The sequence below is a fragment of the Gracilinanus agilis genome, chromosome 6, assembly GCF_016433145.1.
Source record: "Gracilinanus agilis isolate LMUSP501 chromosome 6, AgileGrace, whole genome shotgun sequence".
NCBI lineage: Eukaryota > Metazoa > Chordata > Mammalia > Didelphimorphia > Didelphidae > Gracilinanus > Gracilinanus agilis.
In genome coordinates, this window is record NC_058135.1 from 77,523,355 (window position 1) to 77,533,930 (window position 10,576).

Sequence of the window (10,576 nt, forward strand, 5' to 3'; positions counted from 1 at the left end):
TATGACTATGCAAGGAACAAGGAACAGCAAAGTAACTGAAACTGAATGCTAGAATATAATGAATAAATAGTCTTTTCCCTCCCACCTAAGGATAAAGGAGTATACTTCCTCCCCTTTATTACAGGCTAGTTTTGCTCATATGTTTTTCTTTTTACTCTCAGCTAAATGAAATAGTGGAAAGAATTTGGGATTTGGACTCAAGAAGACCCGAGTTCAAATCCTACTTCAGACCTTTCAAAGCTGTGTGACCCTGGGCAAGCCAATTAACATCTGCCAGCTTGTTTCCTCATCTGTAAACTGGGAACCATAATAGCACCTGTTTTACAGGGTTGTTGTAAGGATCAAATGAGGTCAAGTGCTTTGCAGACCTTAAAAGACCATATGAAGCTAGCTATTTGTTATCATTGTTAGTTATATAAGGAATAGATTATACAGGCAAATGGGGAAGTATAAGTAATAGAAAAAAGTTATCAATAAAAATGTTTTTAAGAGAGGCATAACTCAATAAGGGTACACCAATTAACATGTAAATAAGAATGTACTTATTGTTTTTATTGAAAATAATAAATTTTCAACAATTTACTAGTACTGACTTTTAGCCAAGATCCAACTTGAAAGAGTAAAGTAAACCTCACATCGGATTTAAAGTTGGAAAACATGAGTAATCTTTTCTAATTTAAAGGATGAGAAAACTGAGACCTAAAGAATTAAATGATTTGCCTGAGGTCATATCAATTGTTCTATATCAGTGACAGTAAATCTTTTAGAGATGGAGTGCTGGGTCCCACCCCCACTTTACTCCCCAGATTAAGTGCCATGGCCCTCCCCCACTAGACTAAGTGCCCAGCCCTGCCCCCTCACTCCCATTGGGCTGCTGGGTAGGGGGGCAGGTGATGGGAGGAATGTCCTCAGGTACCTGGAAAGGGGGAGGGGAACAGCTCTGCCCCAAGTCCCTCTGGCTTTCTAGTAACAAACTCTGGGAGGCAAACAGAGAGAGCTCTGTGGACTCTTTATGGAATGTGTGCCATAGGTTCACCTTCACTGGCCTAGACCAAATAAGTTGATTCTATTAGACATCCTGGGAACAATCTCTTGCAGGCATTCTCTTTGAGGGGTGGAAGACCTAGAAGAACACAGTTTGATGTTCCTCATGGCTAGGCTGAACATCACTTTCTAGACAGGAAAGAGGGATTGGAGAAGCAAGAAAAATGGTCAGCCCCATCCAAAATTTGTTTTGAAAAACATCTTCCTGAAATCTCCTATCTCCTTCCTCCTATTACCTTGCTTGGAGATTTTCTGGTTTAGTATGTTCTGTTCACTAAAAGGGTTGTAAAGACAACAAAGGTAAATATCTTCTCTGATTTAGTGAAATTCCTTTCAAAGTCTGTATGATCTTCATTTAGCTTTGTCTGGCTGCCCATTGACACAGAGTTAGAACTTAATTGGGTCAATGCTCCATTAGACCCTTCCTTCTGAAGAACTCGGGACTATTTTGTTGTCCATCAGGAATCTGTGTTCACATCTGCAGGTATTGTCTTCCAAACTTGGACAGAGGAGGAACATAACCAGAGGCTCATTCATGCTTTGCTGAATATATATTTCTGGCCCTGAAAGATGGAGGTTGGATTTTTCTCCCCAACTGCGTAGCCCATGCTCCTCCCCAGTGCAACCTGTATTTGTCTGAGAAAAAGCTAATTGCATTCTGTTTTGATCTTGAAGGAGAAGGGGGATTCTAAATTCACATTTTGGGGTGTTTGGTTTTACTTAATAACTTCAGGGTAGAAGCAGGAATAGAGGGAACAGAAGTTGGGAAGAGGAGTGGAAAGATGAAAAGAGAGGAGAAAGAGGAAGTAGAAAGTTAGGTGGCAAGAAGAAATGCAGAGAAGAGTGAGAGGAGTGAATAAAGTGGCAAAGATTGGAGAAGCAGGGGGGTGATAAGGAAGACAGCAAGGAACCATTTTGATGCTGATGAAGTGAGGCACACTAGTGTTGATGCCAAATATAAACAAAATAAACTTACCTTCCATCTTGGAGTCAATACTGTATATTGGCTCCAAGGCAGAAGAGTGGTAAGGGTAGGCAATGGGGGTCAAGTGACTTGCCCAGGGTCACACAGCTGGGAAGTGTCTGAGGCCAGATTTGAACTTAGAACCTCCCATCTCTAGGCCTGGCTCTTAATCCACTGATCTACTCAGCTGCCCCCTACTTCCTTTATTAAAAAGAGAAGTAGAGAAAAAAGGACAAATATGCCTTTGAAAAGTTGAATTTGGGAAATTAACAAGAATAATTTTTTCTTTAACATCATAAAAAATAATGTTGCCCTCATCATAGTTAAGGAAAATGCTCACCTTATATGGAAGTATCGAATAAAAGCAATCTTTTGAACTCCAGAAAAGTATTTGATTTTCAACTTTTGAACCTATTATGGCTATTACATCCTCAGATAATATGGAGTGATTCCCATTTTTGCTGACTGAATCTCTACAGATTCTAGTACCCATTCTGTCTGATCTTTCCCATTTACTTCCCAGTAGTGTGTTCTACTGGTAAAGGTCTGAGCCCCCAACACAGTAACAAAATATTCAAGTCTTTCTTCTTTGTCAAGCTGGTCTTGTGGGTCAGGCTCATACTTTAAACTCTTAAAATGTTCAGGCACAATAAAATGAAGACTGTCTGCTTCAGGATCCCAGAGTAATCTATAGCAGAGTGATATCCGCTATAGAAAAAGAAATGGAATAATTAGTCTCCGATGTCAGATGTTGGAGGTTAAAAGCAAAACCAAAAAAAAAATCCCTAATCCTGAATAACATTAAACTTTGAGACACTATTTCAAATCTATTTGGAATTATATAAGGACTCTTGAGGGAATTATCTTTCCTTTGCTTCTGAAATTTAAATGGGATAGTACTTTAGTTTTCCAATACCTCAGTTTCCTAATATTTAAAATGAAGGTAGAATATAATGAAATAACTATTAGGAATCTTTCACTTAAAAACCAATTATTTATGTTTTAAGGTATTCATTAAATATTGGAGAATGACTTTTTAATTAAGCAGTTACTATATTTGAGTAGAAAGTCATACCTTGGAAGATATGTAGTATTTGTGAAGGAGTTATTGTATCGGGATAATCATTGACAGTAACATGAGTGGGAATTATAAGCATTGGGTCCTTGGTGAAAAGGAAAAAGAAAAAGAAATACCCGCCCCCATCCTGCCCAAACAAAGTGGCACATTTTATTTCCCCAAGGGGAAGGAGAGTTTACACTGGAGCCACTGGGAGTGGAATGAAGATCTTCAGGCTACAGAAACCTGCAAAGAAAGACACTCAAAACAGAAACAGAAACACAAATGGAAAAAAAAAAAAATAGATCACCAGAGAATTTCTGGAGAGTCAGGAGAAGTAGTCCCAAGGATGAAGGACAGGGAGCTAGGAAGAGGGGGTTGGGGGGAGAGAGTGGAATTGGCAGGATAAGAGGCAGGTAGGAAGGAGAACAGGGAAGAGATGGAGGGAGGGTAACAAGCAGAACAGTTTTGTGTCCTTCCATACCCTTGGGTAAAACCTTTTCCACCATCCTTCCCTGACCCCTGAGCAGCCCCAATGGGTGAAGTGAGGAGGGGAGGCTGGAGGGAGGAGGGAGGGAACAGCTTTCCAAATCCAGACTTATCCATGTCAAACCCCCAGAGTGAATGAGCAGCCCCCTGTCCCATTCCCTGGGGTCCTTCCCCTGACTAGACCCTCAGAAGTAGGTCCCTCCTCGGCAGTTAGTTATGGGATTCTTCTCCCTTCCACAGTATATCTTTTTTTTTTTTTAATATTTTTTCCCCATCAAGGTCATCTTCTATTTTTATTTATTTTTAATTCTTTTTTCCCCTTCTTTCCTTTTTTTTTTCCTCTCTCTCTCCCCTAATACACACTTTTTTTTTCTTTTTCTTTTTGTGTTTGTTTGTTTTTTAGTAAGGGGAATACCATGACATTGCTCTAGCTTGGCCCCTGTAGACCCGGCCCCGGGGTCTGTTGTTGAAGCCCCTATAGAATCGAGAGTGTGAACGACTGTAGTTAGTAGTCCTGGCACGATATCTGCCACATGGAAAACCCCGATCTGTGGTGCTGATCCCCGGCTGATTGGTCCGTTTTGGTGTCACCTTGATCTGTCTTCCTCTGAAAAGAGAATCTTCCAAGGCCATCGATGTCCTGACCGAATCTTTATCTGAAAATTCTATATATGCAAACCCCTTAGGATGGCCACTGAACTTGTCACAAAGGATGGTAACTCGATTAATTGAACCACAACCATGGAAGTGTGCCTCCAGCTCTTCTGCTGTTGCACCATAGTCCACATTGCCTACATAGATGGATCGGGAATCAGCCTCCATCTTCTCCTCAATGGACATGATCCTTGGGCCAGCATTGCCTGGGAAGGGGCTCATGTTCATCTGTTTTTCCATCTCATTCTGAAGCTCCTTCAATTTCTCTGCCTCTTCCTCCATCTCTCTTACTTGGGCTTTGATGGCCTCCAGTTCCTGGTCCTCCAGAACGCTGTTCTCCAGGTCGACCTGGACCAGGTCTGGCTCTTCCTCCTCCTCCTGACTGCTCCCTGGGGCAGCCCTCACTTTGAAGTTTTCAATCAGTTTTTTGAACTCCATGTTCCTAAGCCTGGTGAGAAAGAGTCAGTGAAAAGTTAGACCAGGGGATTCCTGGGCCATCCAAAACATCTCAGAATTTTCATACTGTTGGTATTCCAGAGATTCAAAGGGAATGGAGAGACTTCAACAGAGATGGTCCCATATCTACTGCATGTCCTCAATAGATAAAATGGGGAGCCCAAGTGTCAGGCCTGCCTTCCAAGAGAAATAGGAAACAAGATTCCTGGAATTCATACTTGTGAGCTAAGGGAGAATCCTATCTTGCAAGTGGGCGTCCTCCCTAGTTTTCTAGAAATGACTAAAGAAATGTGTTCTTGACTAGGGCCTGGACTGAGCTTGAGCTCTCTCTTCCAAGGAACAGATGATGGGGGTTCTGTTTAATTTCTTCTTACTCTCACCTTATTCTTCTCTTCTCCCACAATTCAGGGTTACCATCTTTTGAAGAAAATATCTTTACTTCCTCTTAAATACTACTAAAGGTCCCTACTTTGGCCAACCATTTTACTTTATTCTGAAATGTAAGAATGACTGATCTTATTTCATGGGTTCAATGCAATCACATATTTGGCTATCTAACAGGGCAGTAAGAGAAGGAGATTCTGAAATCAGTTATTCTTGTACCCCTACTTCCTAGTTCAGAACTTAAACTCAGCTATTTTTTTCCCTTCAACCTCTCTAATTTCTGGTTCATTTACTAAGAAGGCCTTTTTTAAAGTGCATTGAGAAAAAGGTATTTTTTCCAAAGATAACTTACCTCTGATTCTGTCCTCTAGTATGCCTTTCAAGATAAATAATGCTTGTTCTTTCCCTTGAGCTCCAACACTAAAAGATGTTAGGAATAAGTTGTTGGGGTCTTTTTATAGGAGTTCTTTTGATTAGCTCCTCCCTGGACTCCACCCACAAAAGATGACAACTCCTGTGTTTTGGTAAGTGCTTCACATCTCTACCCTAAGGATGAGTTCACACCTTTGTATTTGACATAGAAATGGGCTACAAACCACTGTGGTGTTCACACCCAGACCTTTCCAAATACTTTAAGTTCAAATGGAAACTTTCTTCTGATTCCTTCCTTCTCAGATATTCCTCTAGGGAGAGATAATACTACCCTCTCTCACTCCCAACTCTATCAGCCAATGTTTTATGACTGAGTTGTTGGGAATCTTTGGAAAACCTGTTGAGAAAGAGTTTTCCTTTATTCTCCCCACAAAAGGTGAGAAGTACTGTGTGTTCACAGTGCTTCCAGTTTCTGCCATGGGGCCAAGTTCTCCCCTTTGCCCTGTTTTTTAGAGTGATGAGCTACAATTCACAATGGTGTTCACACTTAGGCACCTGAGGCTAAAGTTGTCTTGGCTCCAGTTTCACCAGGTCATTGGGAACTTGGTTGAAATAGTTCGATTTCATTTTGAATAATTTGAGAAAATTAATATTGTTTTTAAATCCCTTCTTTGTTTTTATGGCTCCCTGGAAAGGAGAGGAAAGATCTACACAAGGAGAACAGAAGCATAAAAACAGAAGTTATCAAAATTTATTTTGGGAGGTGTCTTCCCTCAGTCTCCTACCTCTCCTTCCTTTACATTTTCCTGTTTCTTTGCTTGCACATGCCATATTTAATAAAACCTATTTATTAATACAGTGACTGTGTAAACATTTTCCTTGATTTAGTGGAACATCCTTGTGGCCAGTATGGTTCTTTTGTAGCTAAATAGCTCACTTCAGCCTCAGCAGTAACTTGATCTAAAAGTGAAATTAAGAAATGTTTTGAAGTGCAATCCATTACAGTGTTCAGGTCTAGGTGCCTGATGATCTCAGATCAACTTTTCTAATGGTGATGTTTTCTAAACTGAAGGAACTATTATAGTGATAGGGAGCTCCTGGCTCTTGGTCATGAGGTCAGTAAACTCTGGAGAATGAAAAGGGAAAGTATTCATAATAGTTTGGGCTTCAGTGATTTAGAGGAAGAAATGTGTATGAAGGTGAGTATTGATGGTGTGGGAAGTGTTTATCAGGACCCCCCACTCGATAATATCTGTGGGCCAGATCAGCTAACCACTCACCTCCACCCCAGGGAAGACCTATGAGGGGATAAACTCAAAGAGGTTCCCAAACTGGCAAAGCTATAGTGGGGTTGTTGAAGGAAGGTGTTGGGGTTCAGTTGTGACTCTAGTGGGTTGGATCCAACCCCTCAGTGTTAGGAACACAGAGACAAGCCTCCCCACTCCTAAGTCCTAGCGTTGCTCTTCACGATGGAGTTGGGTATTCATCTTCCCTTCAGCCACAAGATCAGACTTCCTCCCCTCAAAGTAACAGCCCAAACTACCACTAATGAACTAATAAAGATTTATTATAAGGATAAGGGAATTCAGGATAACAGGGTGAGGGATGTTTGAGGATTTTTTGAGGAAGGAGGGTACTGAGATAACTTCTCTATCAACTATGAACCTCACAACAAGAGAACAGTTCTGGTTTCTTCTGTAGCTTGGACTCAGAAACTGACTCTCTTCTCACAATATCCTATCTTTAACACTAGCTACAAACAGGGGAATAACTGAAATGAAGGGGTACAGAATGAATCAATGAAGGGTCCCTCCAAGTGCCAGCTCCCCCGAGAGTCCAGACACTAAGGTCAATTATGGAGCACAACCCTGTCAGTATCTTCTTCATTGGCAATGAAGTCAGTAGTAGGGTTTAGCTGTTGAAATCTCCAGATCGCCCCTGAATTTTGGCCTCAGAAGTGCTGAATTCCTGTCCAGAACCTCCCAGTCACCCACAACCATCCACCCCAAGCCCACTGGAGAGCTTGAATCTCCTCTCAGGAGTTTTTGGGAGCTGGCAGTTGATAGTTTAGAATCTTCATCAAACTCCCTCCTTCACTGGCCCTTCCCAAACAGAACCTCAGGAGGCCAGCTTCAACTCCAATTGCCTGTTCTCCTTTGCAAAATTCAGTCCACATTGTTACAAATGCAAGCTCTCTCTTTTATCATAGTCCTGTCCTGGCCCTTGTCCTGGGTCAGACGATCTGGAGCTGAGGTTAAGAACAGCAGCCAGTGGAAAGACTAACATGAACTGATGCAGCGTGAAATAAACAGAAACAGGAGAACATTGTACCTAGGAACAGCAATATTTTATGGTGCTCAACTGTGAAAGACTTGACTACTCTCAGCAAAACAATGATCCAGGAGAATTCTGAAGGATTTATAACAAACAAAACTATCTACCTCCAGGGTTCGAACTTTTGGAGTTAGAATGCAGATCAGAGAATATGATTTTTCACATCTGGGGTTTTCACTTTTGTTTTTATATGAGTATTCTCTTCAACAATGATCAATATGGAAGTGTGTCCTGCATGATAAGGCATGTAAAACCCAGATCAAATTGCTTATCATGGCTGGGGGAGGGGAAAAAGAAGAGGCGGAGGGAGACAATATGAATCTTTTAATTTTGAAAAATGTATGTTCAAAAGTATTACTTGTAATTGGGAAAATAAAATATCTTTGAAAAAAAATAGCAGCCTGTACCTTTTCTTTTCTTCATCATTAGGCTCTCTTTCCTACTAATTAGCATTCTTTTATTCATCTGTCTAATGTGTCTGTCTACCTATGTAGTTATCTATCAGCTATTGTCTGCTGGATTGTTTTCTGGGAAAGGTGAGACCATTCCTTCTGGATAGCCTAAGAATAATCTATTGGAAGCTAAGAATCTGTGTTTTCTCTTACAGGCATTCTCTTTCAGTATGGGACCTAGAAGAAAGATAGCCTTGGGCTTACTATGGCCTGGTTGAACATGTGTTTCTCTCTGGGAAGGATAGAGCCAGGGAAGCAGTACAAATGTCCAGCTTTATTCCTGCTGCCAGTTGGGACCATTCCACCAGTCCTGAACTCCCTGGAAAAATTCATTTGTGTTTTATTTTTATTTATTTTTTTTACTATATTTATTATATTTATTTATTATGTGGATGGTGAAAGAGGGTGAACATACAAATGTATGGACATTTAGCCTACTTTAAGAGCCTCAGAACAGAAACATAGCAGAAGGGGGAAGGGTGGTAAGGAGGAAATGTAGAATGTAGGAAAGAGAGATAATTTAAAAAAAGAATGAGGTAGAGTGAAGAGGAATTTCTAAAAGGGAGAAGAAGGGGGAAAGGGAAAAGGAAGGAAAAGAGAAAGTAATGGAGAATAGAGGAGAAGAGGAGGAATGTGGGACAGTGGCCCAGGAGTATAATGGAGGGTGTATAGTTGGAAAATCTTGAATCCCTAGAATTGCATTGCTCATGATTCCTTTCTGTATTACCCACAATTCCTTTTCCTTTCTATTTATGTGTGTCTTTTGCGTGATTGTATATAAGTTTGGGGTAACACACCTTTCCCTCTCTCTTCCACGTGAGTTGAGTGGTGACTTGTCCTTGTTGCCCTAGATCTCTCTTCTACATGAAGAGAGTGGGTAACATTCTCTGTGTTCTCTAGCTCTCTCATTAAATATTAATAAATCTATAAATATTATATTTTGGAGATATTGAATATTAATTTTAAAATCCACAAGGGACAGAGTAAAGAAAAGGGAGGAGGTGATAATAGATAGAGTGATAACTATAGATAGAAATAAGGACAGATATTATCCCAAATACATATTCCTTATTCACTTTGTTTTTTTCCATGTTGATTGTTATAGTAAAATTATTTCAGCTGTTAAGATATTATTATAGTAGTCCTGTAGTATTTCAAGTCTTAAAAAAACTCATCATTGACATCCTGAATCATCAAGGAGACATCACCATTTGGGGTAATTGTCTGTCACCATGTAGTCTACCCAGAACCTCCATCATATGCTTTCCTTTGACAAGGATATGCCTAGGAAATATGCATGTAACCTTGAAAATTAATAAGGTCTAATTCTGGAAGGCAATTTGGGATTATGCCCAAAGGGCTTTAAAAGAATGTTTGTCCTTTGATCCAGCAATACCACTATTAGGTTTGTACTCCAAAGAGATAATAAAAAAAAGGGTTGTACAAAAATATTCATAGCCACACTCTTTGTGGTACAAAAAATTGGAAAATGAGGGGGTGTCCTTCAACTGGGGAATGACTGAACAAATTGAGGTATATGATGTTGATGGAATACTATTGTGCTATATAAGGAATGATGAACTGCTTGATTTCTAAATGAACTGGAAGTGCTGGAAGCCAGCTCTGGCAGGTCCAGGTAATCTCAGGGGGTGGAACAGTTAATCGCTTTGAGATGGAATGAGAAAAGCCAGAGATTCGTTAAGGTTTGCAGAAGCTGTTCTGGGAGCCTTCTGCTATGTTTTATTTTTTATATCCTTCTCTTAAGATTATACAATGCTGGCATGAATTTCCACAATCAACATACACTTTTTTCTTGTATATAATGGATCAAGTCATACATTAACTTTTACTGAATCACAAAATTATTTGATTGACATTCTATAATTATCTTATTTTATTATTAAACAAAATATGCAAAGCTTTGGCAGGAAAAATTCATTATGGAGTAACTGAGCTGGAAATTACTTCCCTGCCCATCCGCAAGGTACATGGCATGCATTCCAGCTAAAGAGAATGGTCAATTATCTTTTAACCAATCAGATTTAAGCATAATTATTTTTTTCCCTTTATTTAATTGTATAATTAAGCAGCAAGTGATTTCTTGGCTAGTTGATTACCCAATCACACAATTACACAATCAATTTCAGATTTCAAAGATACAATAACCCTAACACTGATCCAAATATTATTTCAATACAACCTTTCCTTTTACAATATTTTTCAAAGGTGAGTTTGTTCTGTTCTTTGAGCTCTGGGGTTTGACAAGAACACTCCAGAGGCAATCTGCTCTAACTTTTCATTCCTTGTCCTGCCTTCTCTCCTTGCTAGCATTCCACATCAAGCATCAGAGAAACTTGGGAGCTACTCTGA

At 40.0% G+C, this 10,576-nt stretch overlaps 1 protein-coding gene across 1 annotated transcript; it reads right to left on the reverse strand.

Moving 5' to 3' along the window:
* Window positions 1–3,953: 3,953 nt before the first annotated feature.
* LOC123251951 (polyadenylate-binding protein 2) lies at window positions 3,954–4,505 on the reverse strand. Its single transcript, XM_044681291.1, has one exon. The coding sequence runs from the start codon at window positions 4,488–4,490 to the stop codon at window positions 3,954–3,956; it is 537 nt and encodes a 178-aa protein (XP_044537226.1). The 5' UTR covers window positions 4,491–4,505.
* Window positions 4,506–10,576: the final 6,071 nt, after the last annotated feature.